Source organism: Amblyomma mixtum, chromosome 2 (assembly GCF_055824585.1).
Source record: "Amblyomma mixtum isolate Tamu chromosome 2, ASM5582458v1, whole genome shotgun sequence".
In the NCBI taxonomy this organism is placed as follows: Eukaryota; Metazoa; Arthropoda; class Arachnida; order Ixodida; family Ixodidae; genus Amblyomma; species Amblyomma mixtum.
The window spans coordinates 49,634,445-49,652,648 of NC_143013.1; the positions used below are offsets into that span (position 1 = coordinate 49,634,445).

General features: G+C 51.8%; 1 protein-coding gene across 1 annotated transcript in view; it reads left to right on the plus strand.

Annotated features, from left to right (window-relative positions):
* Positions 1-381: 381 nt before the first annotated feature.
* Positions 382-18,204, plus strand: part of LOC149359291 (luciferin 4-monooxygenase-like) — a 38,844-nt gene continuing 21,021 nt past the window's right edge. The window contains exons 1-4 of the mRNA XM_089569010.1: positions 382-504; positions 3,019-3,220; positions 3,647-3,750; positions 17,680-17,885. Of these exons, the coding sequence (XP_089425136.1) occupies positions 382-504; positions 3,019-3,220; positions 3,647-3,750; positions 17,680-17,885 (635 nt within the window). The remainder of the gene's footprint in view (positions 505-3,018; positions 3,221-3,646; positions 3,751-17,679; positions 17,886-18,204) is intronic.

Here is an 18,204-nt window from a genome sequence, read left to right on the forward strand (position 1 = left end):
GTACCTACGGATTAAAACGAATTAATACTGAAAATGTTCCTGCAAATGTCTTCCTTGCTACGTTATGTTAGTGGATACTGCGCGATGACTAATTCCGGCTTTTATCTATACTACACACCTGTTATTGATGTGAGACCGAGCGTTGTTTTTCAGTGAGCTCGCATGCGTTTAACGCTTTGGTATCTGCTGTATAAACGTTAGATGAATGAAGCAGCTGACTTGTGTGTGAGATTTGATCTTGCCAACTCTAGATAAAAGGGTGCATAATCTCTCTCACCTATTTGATCTCTTTCTGAAAACAGAGGTCCGTCTGAAAAGAGTCAGTAGTAGAGCGACTTGGTCTTGATCAGGGAAACAAAGCAGTCAAAGAACCAAGTCGAGATGAAGGCGACTATCAAGGACGGGATCGTGTACTCGCCGTACCCCAAAGTGGACATCCCTACGTGTTCGGTGTACAACGCCATGAAAGAATTTCTGACAAGGTCTCCCGAAATGTTGGCACTGGTAAGACGCTCATTGTCCTCCTACTGCACAGAGGTATCGAGCACTTCATTGACGACTAAAGTACGAAATTAAAAGGTACAACAATCGAGATGTTGAGAGTTTGCATGTAACGTGGCCTATGGGGCAGCTGTCATTCACTTATTGTGATTATCCGCAACATAGCACTCAACCTTTACTGGTATGCAGCATATAAATCAATCATCCGCTACCACAAGGGCAACTCCGAGAATGGTTTCATGAGCACGAAAAAAACGCGTTAAGTAGCGTTTCCTTCAGATATCCGAGTTGATTCTAGCAGAGCTTTTAGCTAGACCTATCCTTTTCACAGCGTCAAAAAGTAGAAAGAAAGCGCGCACCGCAAAATGTTTCATTTTTGTGAAAAAAAAAACAAATAAATCGAGGCTACATTGAGAAAATGAAGCAAAGGAATGACGATTATACTCGATACCTAATCTCTTAAATTTTTCTAGTGCATGCACTAGATTAAAAGGACTAACATCAGTTGGCGTTGGCTAATGTGGGTCTCTGTAGACTAGTGACCCTGAGTAGAAGAGCACTTACGTAGGAGTCTTACGGGCTTGTAGTTTTCAAGTCTTCCTTCAAGCAGGCTAAGAACAGAACGCAGTGTGGCCTTTTTATTGGTTGCCGTCGTGGAAGCAGCTGGAAAGGGTGAGTGTGCTCATTCGTTCCAATAGTCACTGAGCATCGCCTTCCTAAGAGATAATTTTTTGTTTGCTTTCTAACGAGGCCGTCCTGCTAACAAGGAGCTTTTTACTCTATAACCGATGCTTCTGCTAGGGGGTGTAACTGTGAACCAGTTGCGCCCAGAGTGACGAATAAACGCTGAAAGGCATGCGAACAGCTGATCATCGCCGTCAAACACAAGAGAAAGATGACTTTCTTGTGGGCTTCCTTTATGTGGGAACAATAGCTGCTCCCCTCGTGAGAAAGCATATTTGTGTGCAATTCTTAGAGCGGGATTCTCAGTACCCGTAGTTATTTCTGGTGCCTATCATTCCCACTCAGTTCCTAGATTTCTTTATGCTGTTCTGTTTATGGATACCATTCAATTTTAAGCTATGATAGGTGTGGTGGCCTGAAGCGTACAATTGATGATATACCAGTTTCAAGCGCGTGTCGAGCATGATGACTGCATTGCTTTAAATGAATGTATTTTTAGTTATCTCATAGCGATGCACCAAAACTTAAGAAACAGCTCTTGCATTCATAAAATCAGCTATTTCCAGAGCGGGGCTCACTTGTCTGCTTTATTGTTTCGCAGCCAAACTTTTCACGTTAAAACAAGTGTTTGTGAAGTATTTCTTAAAATGAAGCCACTTCAAAAACATTGCATTTCACCCTGACGGTGAAATGCGATAGCTTTCATAACCAACAATTCTGGACAAAAGCATTTTTTAGCGGTAAACCGTTTTTGAACAATATTTTTTCATATAATGTAAGATTTATTTATGACATTTAATATATCGCCAGGTCGCTCACTATATTTTTTTTTCTTAACGTTCTTGCTTGCGTGAAAAGCGTTCCGCATTGGTTTTCTATGGCGCACTTACCTGTTTGATGCTATCGATGGGAACAGTTAAAAAAAAACATTTTACTACATATCCGAAGCATGGACCATTAACGTCAATATTTCTTTAACAGTGTCACGTAGTTTTCCAAATTTTATTTTTTTTTCCCGCGAATGTTCCACATTCATTGTACGACAGATTGTATCACACCTTTAACTACGATGCCCCTCGTATCACACGCGCTCATCGGATATCCTGTAAATCCCACCCTAACGCCGCCTACCCCGAGAAAACTCGTACTGTAACATGTCAGCATTCTTTCTTCCTTAGAACAGCCAATGACTGGAATGGCCTTCCATTCAAGGGGGCGACCATCATCAATCCAGTTCATTTCAAATCCGCCATCGAAGATTATCTGTGTCCAAAATAATAGAATTTTCTCAGACCATACCTCATATGATCTCCTTGTGGACCTTTGAGAAATAATAATAAATAAATAAATAAGCATCACAGTTCCCAATGTTCCCACCTTGGTATTTGCACATCATGATGTGATGACGTCCCCCGACCGTGCAACCTTTCTATACCAATTAATAATTTAATTCCAATCTGCCATGGTTGGCAGGTTGCAGGTTGCACACAAAACAGTCGGCGAGTTGCCACTTGCCGCAATGGGCAGGTTGTGATGACGTCACAAAGTAACGTGACCTTTTCAAATAATTAGCAAACTTCGTGGTTCACGCCGCTGTTTGACTCACGCCTCGGAATGTGAACTCTAACGCTGCCGCTTACAAACTGAGGTCCTCTTTAACAAAACTGCAGAAGCTGTTTAAGCCTGCGCTGACGCCGGAGCATGCACCGTAGTTTGTCAACATCACAGCCACATCTGCCTCCTAGGCGATTCCAAAGCGACCACTCTATTTCTTTAATTTTTTTTCCACACCCACGTCGCCATTAAGCAGCCCGAAAACTTCACGATATGCAGGTTGACGATAAAACGCAGCTGACAAAAGGCGAGTTCTTCTCCCGTCTTCGCCGCTTCGCGGCTGGCTTCCAGGCGCATGGCGTAGGGCCGGGACACTGCGTCTGTGTTCATTTGGATACCAGCGTGGACAACATGGTGGTACTCTTCAGCCTCACTTTCACGGGAGCATCGGTGCTGCTTTCCAACCCTGTGCTGAACGAAAGTAAGTGGCAGTTGACTAGCTCTCCTTTTGTCTTTAACAATGAGATGAAGCGCTCCTCTTTCAACCTTAGAACGTGTTGAAGCAATTAGGCTTGAAGGGAGCGGTGGTAAAATTTGTTGTGCTTAACCGAGCAGCACAAAATTGTTGAAGTTTTACTGTTGCGATCAATGGAAGAACGCTACGTGGTTTTCGGCCTTGCATATCGCATGTTTAAGCCAAGCCTGCACAGCCTTGTAAAAGTTCGTTATGAGCGTGTGTAGCTTCAAATAAAACATAGTATCGTAATAGAAAGATCAATTTTTAGATCTTTATTATTCTTAAAGTACTCTACTCCTTGAAGTGCGCTGCTTCATAACTTCCCTAGAGTGTACGTTGTATTATCCCTTATTCGGAACGTATTCAAAAGTCGTGATAAATTATTCGCAGGAGAGCTTCAATTTCAAGTCGAGCACGCAGACGCAACTCACATCTTGACCATTCCACGCTATTCAACGAAAGTCCTAGCTGTTAACGAAAAGGTGAAATTAGAGGTAAGTACCTTGCGTTACCGTTTAAATTTTATACACCAAGACTCGAGGACATGAGATAATTATTACTGATGTCAGCATGCTTGAAAAGCTCTCTCATGTGAATGCAAGAAGAGCGCATTTTTCCTGAGCCATAAACTTTCTAAAAATGCTTTATCTCACGGTGGGCCTAAGCGTGGTGTGGGCTGGGCAGCTTTATCTTTATTTCTTTTGTGTCTGCCCACACTACTTAATGTGGACATAACAGAGCACATGATGTGGTTACTGACGTCGTAACAGCTTGCTTGTGCTGCAGTAAAGGAGCCTGCCATGGCCCTTAAAGGGACACTGAGGAGAAATTGAAGTTGGCTTGTATCGACAGAATACCAGCTCCTGATTAAAAAAACGCCACTCATACTGACAACAAAGCTCTTGTAACGTAGAAAAGAGCAAGAACCAAAATACAGTTATCGCCGCCACAGGCCAAACTCACAAGTACAAGCGTGTGACGTCATAGGACATGACAGTGATGCTAGAACCAATGGTTCTAGCAACACTAGGACACGAGAAACCACGAATCTCTGAGGCTGACGAGCGAAGGTTGCGCGGTTGAATACTGATGTAAGTTTTGTTTTGAAACCAATAGTGCGCTTTTACCACACAAGGAAGATCGACAAACGACAACCTGAATGTTGTAAGCGAAGAAAATCAATACTTAGCGGGGCCACAGGCGGCCAGATGAGTTTCGGTATATCATGGCGCTTCGCGTCTATGCGCTCTGCATGTCCGCGTGGTTTTGACGCGCCTCGATTTACAAGCGCGGAACAGCAGAGGAACTACAAGTGCCGCTCCAAATGCTATTTAACTTTTGAAGGAACCTGTTAAGGTTGGTCAGATGATCGCCACTGTCGATGAAAAGCTATGATGGCACGATTTTCGGTGATCGTACGAGGCAGTTTGCAGTGTAAAGAGCACCTTGAGTCTTCGTACTCTTGCCCGGCGAAACGTTCCCGGTTGTGCCAGTCAACTTCCAACTACTTTACGCTCTTTGGGGCTGAGGTTGCTGAAGTGCAGGCCGAAGGTATTAATACCGTGTACCGTGTTCCCGTTACCGGTACCTGAGTTCCGGGAGCCCGCGCGCAGCGAATGCATGCGCAAATCTCCTTGACGTCGCCAGATGGCGCCACATACCCGGCAGATACCCGGCACTGGATCAGCGGCGGGAAAAACTTTTTCAACTTCTAATCCAAATTTCTTAGAAATAAATGCATCTTTCGCTGCCGACCAAGTGGCAACAAAGCCATGAAATGCCGAACTATCGAATTTTGCTATGAAAAAAATATTGATAGAGCTCTCCTCACTGTCGCTTTAAAGCACGACATGATAGCGATGTTTTAGCACACATGGCCATGATTGACGTTGCGATTGCAGAGGTTGCGTTTTTGTGGCTTCATGCGCCAACACAAACGCTCGCAGTGCCTGTTTTTCACTCACTAAAGGACTGAAAACACTTGTACGCCCGTACAAACTGGTGTAAAACGTTGATACCATAACTATGTTTCTGCACAACGAATGCGAGGCTGAAATTTAAGATAATGACGTGAGAATTCATTGCGTTGGGGCACGCGGAAGAGGGCGACAAGAAAGCGCTATACGTGAGTTTTTTTTTCTCTACTTGGTCTGCGTGTTCAATTCCTAGCAATGTTGATATGCACAAACCACCAGCCATAGCCCTAACAGCGCTAAGCTGAATAATAAGCTAACCTTATGCTACCGTCAGTAAGGCTTACACTCCTTTTTGGCATGCGAAATGTATTCCCCGTCATCATAACCTTTTATGGGCTAAGCTTATGACTTCAGTGTAAGGTGAACGTACACTTAGATCAAATTTAACAGTAGTAGTAATAGCAGTAGGCCTTTATTCGGCCATATTTTACAGGCTGAGCATGTCGACTACCTGGGCGACCAGAATTCGCTGTTCTTCTTCCCCTTCAGCGCCAAGCCAGTCGAGCCAGGTGGTGTTGGGTAGAGAACGGGGGGGGGGGGGGGGGGTAAGAACCCGACTGCTGAGGAGCCGGGAAATAGATGAGGCAAAGGGCAAGGTCCGCATAGATACATGGGCAGTTGGGTTCGATCGATAGCGATAAAGAAAGAGGCGATATGGGGTGATGACAGCATTTATTTGATGTTCCGAAAAAGGCGAGCCTACGGTATCGTGAGTGATAGACGAGGGGGAGGGTAAAAGCGTCTGTCGAGGCGGAGCTCGAGGTAGACCTCTTTTATGGTGCTGCGTAGTGTGAGTCTCCCACCATCCTCTGAGGGCTAGGGCCAAGGGATCAACGGTGCCCGGAAATGTATGTCACGGGCGAGCTGATGGGTCAGTTCATTGCTGTCAATTCCTGAATGCCCAGGCACCCAGCGGAGGAAAAAGATAATGGCTGCAGCTCAGAGACCGCGCGTTCGACGTCCCGTTGGAGAGAAGGGGTTACGGTGCGATTCTGTATGTGGTGTGTAGCGGCTTGTGAGTCTGAATAGACTGTGTACTCTTGAAGAGAGGGAAGGAGGGCAAATGACTGGAGGGCATGCGGAATGGCGAGGACCTCGAGGTACAATGCGTGCGCAGGACGCAGATACGGCATGCTGGTGTGGGTTTCAGGAACGGGGAGGTGGGGATGGTACAGGGCGTAGCCGCCGGAACTTCGAGGAGCCACGAAGGAGGCATCCGTGTTGGCTACACCATGGGTATCAAAGAGAGGGTAATCGTGCTGCACAGCCGCATGACGACGGCCGGCGTGCAGGACGGGGGACATGTTGGTCGGGAGGGGGAGGATATGATGATTGGGAGCCGGGCTGAGAATAGCAGAGGTGAACGGCGAGATGGGAATGGGCGAGATACACGCTTGAGTCAATAACCACTGATCCTGACGGGTAAGGAAAAGCCGGGCAAGCTGCGAGTCACGATGGAGAGTGAGAAGAGAACGGGGAGGATGAAAAAGGCCTGTGGCAAAGATCTTAGTGGTAGAGGTAGTGATAGGGAGGTTGAGAGCTGCCTTGTAGAGGCCCACAAGGGCATTCTCGAGAGCGTTGAGTCTTAGTGAAGGAAACGTAGGGCGTAATACCTTGTTGAGGGCCAACGCGTGGGAAACTCGGAACGCATGAGCCTCGTGAAGACCTGAGTGCCCAGTGATCGTGCGCCGCAGCAGGTGGGTTACCAATTGGCAGGTGGTGACAGCTTGCTGAAGGGCTTGCACGTTCTTGGTGTCATGCTATAGGAAGCGAAGAGCTTTGCACTGCGTGATGACAGGGATGTGAGAGCCAGAAAGGTGGAGAGAGAGGAAGAGTTTTTGTGAGCGCTTGTATGAGGAATGGTTGAGAAGGAGGAGGAGGATATATAAGAGGAAAGGCAGGGAGCTTAACCGAAAGAATAATCGGTTTGCTACCCTACACGTGGGGAAGGGGGTGAGATGCTCGGATTTCTCAGGAGCAGGAGAGAGGCAAGCGGTGGTGAGAAAGGAGTCGATGAGATCGAGGCCACGTTGCAGGATGTCCTGTACGTGACCGGGAGAGCCAGACGAACACTAGAGAGTGATGTAATCGGCGTAAAATATATGATGCAGGTCGGGAATTTCAGCTAGCTGGGAGTCTAGAGGGGCCATAGCCAGATTAAAAATGGTAGGAGAGAGAACAGAGCCTTGAGATATGCCACGGGTGAGGTGGGGAGGGGGGTGGGACAAATAGGTGTATACTCGAAAGCGAGCCAAACGTTTAGAGTGGAATGAGCGAATATAAGAGTACATGCGGGAGCCAGTCTAGGGACGCGAGTTGAGGAAGGATGTGGTCGTGGCAAACACCGTCGAAGGCCTTGCGAACATCGACGGTCACAAGTGCATGAATTTGAGTTGGGGTAGGTCACAGAAAGGTATGCTGGAGAAACAGAAACATGTCCTGTGCAAAGACGCGGCGTCGGAAGCCGATGAGAGAATGGGGGAAGAACTCTCTCTCCTCGAGAAAATTACAGAGGCGAGTCAGGGCCGTTAGCTCAAGGGTCTTACCAACGCACGAATTCAGGGAGATTGGGAGGAAGTTAGAGAGAGAGGGAGGTTTGCTCGGCCTTGGAATCATAAAAATGAGGGAGGAGGTCCAGGAGCTCGGCAGCCAGCTGCTCTACCAGGTTTCATTGTAGGTTTGATGGAGAAATTATTTGGTGCAGTCAGGAAGGTTATGAAGTGTGGTGTATATAAAGGCATCCTATAAACCTAATCTCCACATGCCTCCTGCAACATGAGCCATAGCATCGTATTCTTCATTTTTTCTTCTTCTCTGTATGCCTTGTGTATTAACCACAATAAAGCAACTGGGCGCTGTTCTAGAGATAAATATTAACAACTTGTTTTTCATGAACTGTCCCGGTGAAGATGGTACTGGACATGCAGAGCACTATTCAGGTGGCTTGTTCTTTACTCAATAGGTTCAGTCACCTCTTTCCAGCGTAGAGAGGCATGGAAAATAAGTATCCCAAGGTAAGAAGACATAAAGGGTGTATAGTAGGCAATAAAACTAACGCGACTCACTGGACTTCGAACTGCGGACAGCAGATATTCTATTGCCCTTTTAGAGTAACCGGTTTGATTCCAAGGCAAGGGAAACGTAGAAGGCGACAGATCCATATGAAGGGATTAGATTAGATCTGCTGAGATAGGGGAAAGGGGTGCTAGAGTGTCTACACCGAAGATATTTATAAATATCAATGAAAGAAACCCTTCTTCGGCAGTGCATGAAGCTTCGATGACGATGATAATTATTATATTAACGCGACAGCGTAAAGAAGGTTGTATCGCAGGTAAGCCGTCGTCATTGTAGGCGTCGGCGCCGTTTTGAGCGAGCGCAAAATCCGCTGAAAATCCACAGAGAAGAAACAGGGGCCGGTGGTTACTTAGGTCACGTGACGTTGTGGCTTCATCCTAACACGCCCACCGTGGCAGCTGGCAGTTAAATTAATGAGTGGTCGTGAGAGGTTGCTCGGAAAGTATAAACCTGGGTCCCCAAGGTCCACCGGTGGCAGCACCTGCCATCGCAGGGCACTAGAGCATTGCTTAACCGCTTCAATACTGTGCCAGAAGTAGTACGAGGACTCCCAGCGACCTCTGAACGTTAAGTAGAGAATCACCAATTCTGTATATATGGGCATTAACTGATTAACGACATCGCGACATATTCTTAAGACAGTGATTGAGTGTCCGCTCCAATTTTATGTTCCAGAATTCCTAAAGTTCGTGCAACCATCTGCGCGCCACGCAACGTCTCCCAAAAGCACCTCATCCGAAGCGATGACAGTTGTTCCGTGCGTTGCAAACCTAAGAGCACAGGAAAGAATTTTAAACATTTGAGCTATGGTAAGAACGGGCCCGTCTGTGCAATTGTGGGATCTAATCATCTGCAGTACAGATGCTAAAGTCGATACTGGCTCTGCGGGAACCAATTTCTTGTTGCTTTCGGAGTACTTCTTGGTATGTACCACTAGATGCTAACTGAGGCTCGTTCGGTGGCAGCCCAAGTGTAGTGTTTATATGGCCAGCCTAACCACAGCTGCTTCAACAGTCGTCATAAAACCTGTGATGGTAGTTGCAAATAAGTCAGGAAACAAGACATCCCGACACTTTCCCATCGTGTTGCGCTTTGTCTGAAATCGTGAGTGGGTAAGAGCAACATTCGATCTCTTCAACATACGGAGATACACGTATTGGCACTCGTCTGTCAAGAATTCCAAATCTCTGGAGTACCTTCGTCTTTATGCAGAGCATATAAATTTCATGCTCACCCATATTCATCACGACGAGCATTTTCGGGAACAGAGGATAACCCCTTTTCTAGAACGGGCCTTTTTCGAGAAGCCAAGCAAATATCACCAGAAAACACACGGGAAAACGTTAGCGTGTGAGGAAAAAGATTTAAAGACAGCATGCGTGCGGTATTGAGGAGCAAACACTAAATAAATTGGCACTGGCTTAGCTCTGCTATACCAGGATTACGTAGCGTGAGGTGAGGACGAGGTCTCTACATATCGGTGGACACCTGCACCAGACAGAAGGCGCACCCTCTTGGAACAGTGGACACCTCAACCATGCTTTAAGCTAAGTGGCGGTAGTGACAGGTGAGCGCTGCAGGCGTTGGCATTGACAACGTTGTGACAGCAACGCGGCGCTGAAGCCATAGGCGGTCGGCGTTCATTGTGTTCATGGGGGTTGGCGTTGTCAACGTTTTACACTCCAATAACTTTAAGGAAAGGAAGCCAAGCAAGCGCGGCGAGGCACGCCAGCTGTGCGTAGTGAAGTCACTTGCTCCTCGCGCATGCGCAGCACGGCTCTCCAGGAGGAGGAGGAGGAGGAAAACTTTTATTCCTATTTACAGTGAGAGGTCGATGGGGCGAGCCGTAAGGGCCCGCCCCTTACAAATACTAGGAGGGATCCCTAGTCCGGGATCCCTGTAGCTTCGGCAGCGGCCCGGGCTCTAGCTACCAATGCCTGTTGGGCATGGAGTTCGGAGCAGCCGCGCAGGGCAGCTTCCCAGTCCTCTCGAGTGGGGTGGAGGTGGGGTGGGTAGGCAGGATTGGAAGGGCATGCCCACACCATGTGGTAGGTGTCCGAAAACTCCTCCTCACAGTGTGGGCACGCGCCCGAGAAAGAAGAATTGAAGTGCTTAAGTACTGCCGGGCACAGTACAGTATTGGTATAGAGGCGGAGAAGCCAGCGCTCCTCCACCCTGGTGAGGCCTTTACAGGGAGGGGGATAGAGACCATAAAAATTTTGATAAAGAGAGGTGATCTCTTTAAAGGTGATGGCCGGATTGAAATTGAATTCCGGATCAGGGTGCGGATGAGGCGACGCCCGGTGAGTAAGCGCGCGGGCGGCAGCGTCGGCTGCCTCGTTCCCCTCAAGACCCGCATGAGCCGGAGCCCACACGATGGTACGATGGGTCGGAAACCCTGTGTATTCGCATGCGTGGAGAATTTTGAAAGTACGGTCTGGAATATACCCTTGCTCAATATTGCGGCAGGCGCCCCTGGAGTCCGTAATAATGACTCGGGACTCTGGATCTGCGGCGGCCAGTGCAATGGCGATCTCTTCCGCAAATGTAATGTTTGGGGCACGGAAAGTAAGGCCCTGAACTGTAGTGTTTTGGTGGATGACGGTCGACGTGTACCAACCCCCATGGTGTGGGCCGGCCGCATCCACATAGAAGACACCTGGCTTATGGCCATATTGTTGAGAAATAGCCTCCGCCCGCGCGAGACGGCGACCATCATGGGTGTCTGCAGTCATGTTCTTCGGAAGGGGTCGCACCTGGAGTGCAAAGCGCCAGGCTTCAGGGATGCGGACCCGTTCTTCTGTATGTGTTGCGTAGGATATGTGTAAGCGGGTCAGAAGGCGGCTCCCCGCAGGTGTTTTGCTTAGGCGCAAGTATTGATTGTTAAGATGAGCTTCTCTTAACTCCCCAAAGGTGTTGGGGAGACTCAGACACAGGAGACTCAGACATAACCGGCGCGGCGTTTCCCCTGTGGAGCCCTGGACTGAGGGCCCACCCTTGCTCGAAGACTCAAGTCGCCAGCGCCCAAGCAGGACGACCAAGAAGTCTTCATCTCCGCGAATCTCTTGAAAGAGCAATAAAAGTTTTCTCTCTCTCTCTCTCCCCTTTGTTCTCTGCTTCACGCGCTAGCGCCGCGCGCTCTCCCCTCGCGCTCGCGCCGCGCCTCTTCTTTATTTGTATACCACAGCGCGCTCTTGGTTGCGAAGGTCGTATGCCGTTACATCTTTCCACCGGGGGGGGGGGGGGGGGAAGAGGTGGAAGATAAGAGTCTCTTCCGGTCTCCAAGATAAGAGGGGGAGACACCGCTGGTGTCCCCTAGCGCGTGCTTCGCTTTGCAGGCGGCATCGAACTCGTCCCGATGAGCCCGGGCTGAGGTTCATCGCACCGGCGCAGCTTGGTGCGCAGGAGGCATCGTCACGTCGTGATGACAGTGTCGTCTGACACGAGACGGTCCCGGTAGATCCCGGGGCTGCGTGTAGGCGACTCCTCGCCGTACGAAAAGTGCGAGGGCTTCTCGCACCGCGGGACTTGGGATTGCGTTCACGGAGCAGCGCTCCACTTAAGGGGCGGCATTCAGGAAGGGAGGCCTGGTGCTGGTACGGGAGGGCGGCACTAGGGAGGACGTGGGAGCCAAGTCGGGATCACGGTGGGTGCCGGAGACATAGCTCTTCATGTTGGAGACATGTTCCGGAAAAATGTGGTGTACACCGCGTGGTCGAAGCTCGGGGAGGTCTTCTAGACGGTACGTAACGGGGCCGAGCCGTGCAACTACACGGTAAGGGCAGCGGAATCGGCGCAAGAGCTTCGCGGCACGGCCAGTCGCGCGGATGGTGCGGCGAACGAGGACCAAGTCACCGGACCGAAAGGAGGGAGGTGGTGGTGCTGCAGCATTGGTCACTTGCGCACGCGCATGGGCCGTGAGAAGGTTGCGCTGAGCGTCGAGGCGGGCGGAACGAAGTCGTTGGGCGCAGTCAGTCGGTGACGCAGTAGGATGGCGAAGGCCCAACTGCGCGTCGAGAGGGATGGAGGGCGTTCTGCCATAGACGACTGAGAACGGCGTGACATGCGTTGTTTCTTGAGCCGCAGTGTTGAGTGCAAAAGCTGCAGTAGAAACAAAACGATCCCAGTTTGTGTGGGACGGAGCGACGTAGGAGGCGAGTATATCCGTAAGGGTGCGGTTGACACGCTCCACGAGGCCATTGCACTGGGGATGATTGACGGATGTAGTGGAATGCGCAATGCCGAAGGAGCGGAGGGCACGCTCAAATTCTTGGGACATAAAGCAGCTCCCGCGGTCCGTGATGAGGCGTTGTGGCACACCATGCCGAAGAACAAGATGTTGTTCCACAGACAAGACGGCATGAGCGGACGACGTGTCGGGAACGGGCAGTGCTTCGACCCACTTGGAGAAGTAGTCGACCGCAACCAAAATATACCGGTTGCCGGCGCGTGTCTTCGGGAACGGGCCCAAATGATCCAGTCCAACCAGTTCGAAAGGTGAACTCGGCGGCGAAAACGCCTGCGGGGGTGGCTTGGTTACTCGTGTGGATGACTTCCTGAACTGGCACGTCTGGCAGGACGCCACGTGTTCCTTGACGTCTCTGGACATATTAGGCCACCAAAAGCGCTCCGACACTCGTGCGTAGGTTTTGCTTTGGCCAAGGTGACCAGCCGTGGGAGCGTCGTGCAGGCCGCGCAAGATTTGCGACCGCAGTGTTGCCGGCACAACTGGCAACCACACGGGTGGTCGACCACGGGACCGCTTCACATGACACAAGAGGTTATCCTTCATTTGATAGACCCGGCGCAGTTTGCGGAGACCTGCGCCGACGGCGGTGCCAAGGGAGTGGATTATGGCAGCAACGTCGGGATCTTGCGCTTGCGCAGTCCTGAGGTCCGTCAAAGCTGTCACGGAACAAGGGTGGCGAGAAAGGAAATCGGCATCCTGATGTGCAGAGCCGCGCCGATGCACTATGGTGAAATCATACTCTTGAAGTTGCAGGGACCAGCGTGCAATCTTGGCATTTAAGTGTTTGGCAGACTGCAGCCAAGTCAGAGCGCTATTGTCCGTGACGATGGTAAAGTGACGGCCGTACAAGTAGGGACGGAACTTCTCGACGGCCCAGACAACGGCGAGGCACTCGAGTTCTGAAGAGTGGCGGCGGCGCTCAACGTCGGAAAGCTGGCGGCTGGCATAAGCTAGGACTTTATGGTCACCAGACTCGTCTTCCTGCAGAAGGACAGCGCCGAGCCCATCTTGGCTGGCATCCGTGTGGAGGACGACGGGGGCCGATTCGTTGTAATGGGCCAACGTAGGAGGCTCGAGGAGCGCGTGCTTGACGTCAAGGAACGCGAGCTGTTGGGCCGGTGTCCAACTCCACGCTGCATTCTTCTTCAGTAGGGCGGTCAACGGAGCGCTTCGCTTGGCAAAGTTGGGTATAAAACGACGGAAGTATGAAGCAAATCCGAGGAAACTTTTCAGCTCCTTGGCAGTGGTGGGAGCTTCGTAAGCCGTAAGCGCTTTTAGCTTCTCCGGGTCGGGACGGATGCCATGCCGGCTCACAACGTGACCCAAGTACCTGACCTCTGCGAAACCGGAGAAACATTTCTTTGGTTTTAAGCGAAGCCTAGCAGAGGTAAGGGCTTCGAGGACGAGTTTGAGTCGCCTTTGGTGTTCATCAAACGTGGCCGCATAGACAATGACGTCATCCAGGTAGACCAGCGCCATAGTCCACTTCATATATTAAGACGCGGTCCATGAGGCGCTGAAAGGTGGCTGGAGCATTTGAGAGACCGAACGGCATACGGTTGAATTGGTAGAGGCCGTCGGGAGTCACGAATGCTGTCTTTTCCACATCATCGGGGTGAACAGGCACCTGCCAGTAGCCCGAGAGCAGATCTAGGGTGGAAAAATAACGGGCCCCCTTCAGGCGGTCAAGTGCATCGTCGAGGCGGGGCAGCGGGTACACGTCGAGACGAGTGATAGCGTTCAACTTGCGGTAATCTACGCAGAAGCGGAGTGTTCCATCCTTCTTGCGCACAAGGACGACAGGGGAGGACCAAGGGCTACAAGAAGGGGCGATGATTCCCTGGTCAAGCATGTCGCATACGTGCTGCTGGATGACTCTCCGTTCAGCTGGCGCGACACGGCGAGGTTGGTGATGAATAGGCCCACGGTTTTCGGTGTTTATCCGGTGTTGGGCCCAGGAAGTGCACCCGAGTTCACTGGCGCTTAGAGCAAGGCAACTGCGATGCTCGAGCAGCAAGGCCTTCAGAGAGGCGAGCTCCGCGCAGGTCAGGGTGGGCCCAAAGTTAAATGCGTCCCATGATAGGACCGCCGGCGCTGGAGTGTGGTGAGATGGTTTTTCATGCTGCAAAGACGCAACCGGTGATGCTGAGTCCAAGACTGACGCTGCACCCAATTGCGTGCCGGGAGTCAGCACGAGCGGTGCGCGGCTGATATTAAGCATTAACACGTGGGCCTCTCCATTGAGCACCGACAGAAGGCTTCGAGGGGAGATCATCTCTCGGGCCGGAGCCGAACACCGGGTAGGTTCGAAAATCACATCCGCTGTGATCGGATTGTCAGACTTGGCATGCACCCAAGTTGCCGCACCCGGTGGCAGAGTCACGGCGGTCGCCACAGTCACGGTAGTGACGTCGACTGGCTTGACTCGACGTGGCCACTTCGTTCCGAGGTAGCGCACAGATCCGGAAGCACGCTTGGTCGCCGACACCAGGGACTGCCACAGGGTGACACCGACGCTGGAAATCCGGCTAAGCCAACCCGGCCCACACAGAGTTTGGCTCGCACGTGGTTCTGTGGTGGTAAAATTGAGAACGACTCCGGCTTGCTGGCACCACCCGCACCCGAGGACCACTGGCCAAATAGGGCTGTCCGCGACAACAAACTCGGTGGAGATGGTCTTTCCGAGTGCTGTCACGTTGATGGTAACACGTCCGACTTGCTCCACCGGGGCGCCGTTAAAAGCTACGAGCCGGATTTTGGCGGCTGGAAGAAGCAGGTGGGGCGCGTTGACAATAAGCGATTTGTCGAGCACATTAACAGCCGCTCCAGTGTCGACCAAGGCCGCTACGTGCCGATCAAGCAGGGCGACGTCAACGAGCACGTAGGGAGCTTCCGTTGTCATGGAAGCCGACGAAAGAAGGGGACGCGGCGAACTAAGGAGTGCGGGGACGGACTTTATCCGGGGGCACCGTTCCACCGAATCGTTTTCCGACGTCGGAGGGCCAGCACAGTCCCTCGCGTAGTGTCCCCTCAGGCCGCAGCGGAAGCAGGTCGTGCGGGTGTCATTACGCCTGCGTCGGGTAGAGGCCGCTGTGGGGACTGAGAACCGAGGAGCCTGCACCGGGACGCTGTGCTCGGAAGACGGTGGCGACCCCCGCGTGGCCAGCAAAGTCGATTCCGCCTCGACGGCGAGCGCCATGGCGGCGCGGACGGACTCAGGACGCCCAGAGCGGACCAAGCGCTGCACCTCAGGGAGTCGGATGGCGTCGACGAATGCCTCGGTGCCGACCAGGGCCACGGCGTTCTGAGGCGCCCCCGGCAACGACTGCAGAGCCAGGCGTTCAATGGCGGCGGCGAGGTCCTGGTATGTCTCCCCGGGCTCTTGACGGCGGACTCGCAGGCGGTGGTACTGCACACGGGGGTGACCTGAGGTACTGTAGTGGTCGGCGAGGAGGCCCGCCAGGACAGTATAAGAGCCCAGCTGGTCAGGCGGCACGTTCTGCAGCAGCTCAGTCGCGCGGCCTCTCAGTTTGGCGACGAGCATCCGTGCCTTCATCTGCTCGTCCCAGCCTCTCGCCGCCGCAATACTGTCCAGCTGGATGCGGTAAGCATCCCACGAAATGGTGCCGTCGAACGTGGGCAACTCCACGACGTCCAATGATACGCCCGCGTCGAGTACGCTGTTGGCGGCTACGACCGCAGGTACAGCGACGGCAGAGCTGGGTACAGCGGTGGCGGGGACGTCCAGAGGCACCGGACCCGTGTTCGGCTCGCCTGGCAGAAGGCGACGGAAGTCGCGCCGGATCGCCTCCATCTCCCCAGCCTGGACAGTCAGACGGGCCTCCCATGCGTCCATCCGCTGAGTAAAAATATCGAGGAGGCGCTCAATACCGGCGTCCAGCCGCTGCGGAGAACCGAACCCCTCCGAGCGCCCAGGTGTAGCGATGCCGGCCGCGGCGTCGTCGGCGCCGTCGGCTGGTGGCGGAGTCCTGTCGACTGGCACGTCGGGGACTTGATTCTGGGAGCGGGTGAGCGGCATGACCCCACCGCTGCCACCAAATGTTACGGGACGGCGGGCCCGCGCAGAGAAAGGCACAGAGACTCAGACACAGGAGACTCAGACATAACCGGCGCGGCGTTTCCCCTTTGTTCTCTGCTTCACGCGCTAGCGCCGCGCGCTCTCCCCTCGCGCTCGCGCCGCGCCTCTTCTTTATTTGTATACCGCAGCGCGCTCTTGGTTGCGAAGGTCGTATGCCGTTACAATATAAAATCCGGCTGGTCACGAATGCATTGGCCAGCCGCAGGGCATCTTTGCATCGTAGTCCCCCCCTTTTATTGGACACGCGGCGGAGCATCCGACCCACCTGGTCCCCTACCTTACGTAGCTTGTTTAGGGTAGTGTCTATCTTGCGCCTATGATGAATGAAAAGCCCCAGTACCCGGATCTCCTCGTGTTCAGGTATCGGTCCGCTAAGTAGGGAAAGGGCAATTTTGGTTGTGCACTTTGAGTTGGGGCGTATGTGCACGAAACTTCTCAACCTCGGCCAGTGTAGCTTACGCTACAATAAAGAATTCGCAGTGAAACGGCTCAGCCTTGCCTGCGTTTTGACTGAACCTTACATCGATCTGGTCTTCTCGACAATGGCCATCAAGTTCTGCAGTTCAGAAAATTATTTGAGTGGTGGCTGAACATCAATTTTTCACATGCGTCAAAATATTGCCGCCAATCTTTGCACTGTTTGTTCGTTCATTCTTCAAAGCTGCTGGCATGCGGTTTTATCGCTTTTGTTTGTAATGCAGGATGCGTGCGGATCTACCTCGATTATATCTCGGAGCCGATTCTACGCTGTTCCAGACTTGTGGTAACTTTCCGCGCCTTATCTGGAAAGTTGGCTGTCAGCTTTAAATTGAACACGGCCGAGAACGGCGGGAATTCTGTTGGAGTACCGCCGAGAACGTTTGTTGCTTTCGCAACTGCCGTCAAAATGTTCATTGTAAGCGCAGGTCAACCCAATAAACAGGTTTCTCTTAGAACTTTTTGCCGTCTTGCTCACTGCCGGGGCTGTCGTCACCACTACCGGATAATATACTGCAACTTCTGTCTTGACGTTTTAACGCAGGGTCTTTTTATGATGGGCGACTCTGCACCCGGCTTTACGTCCGTGTCTGACTTCGTGAATAAAAACGAGGACGACTTCAAGGAGGTACGGATTGAAGACCCCAAGAAGACCACCGTGGCACTCTTCTACTCTTCAGGCACAACGGGACAAGCCAAGGGAATGGAGATTTCGCACTACAGCATCGTGGCCAACCTGCATCTGACAAAGTTAGTGCTCCTGACGATTAAGCTTAAACTATTGCCCTCAGAGCCTATTCTAGTTATATGGAGGATTTCATATTAGTGGCCGCGCAGGTACGCCAACGCTGATACATGAGCAGGCCACAACGCTGCAGCTGGGTCCTTGCGCTAGATCGTCGGAAAATAACTCGGGAAAATATTGCACTTCTATGCGCACACCAAAGGAAACCTACAGTGAAATATGATCCCTCGAAGGCACAGCCATGTGCCCTAAGCAGGTGCTATATCACCTAGGCATGTCTTGGCAGGTGTTACAGGAAATTCAGCGATAACATTAAACAGCAAA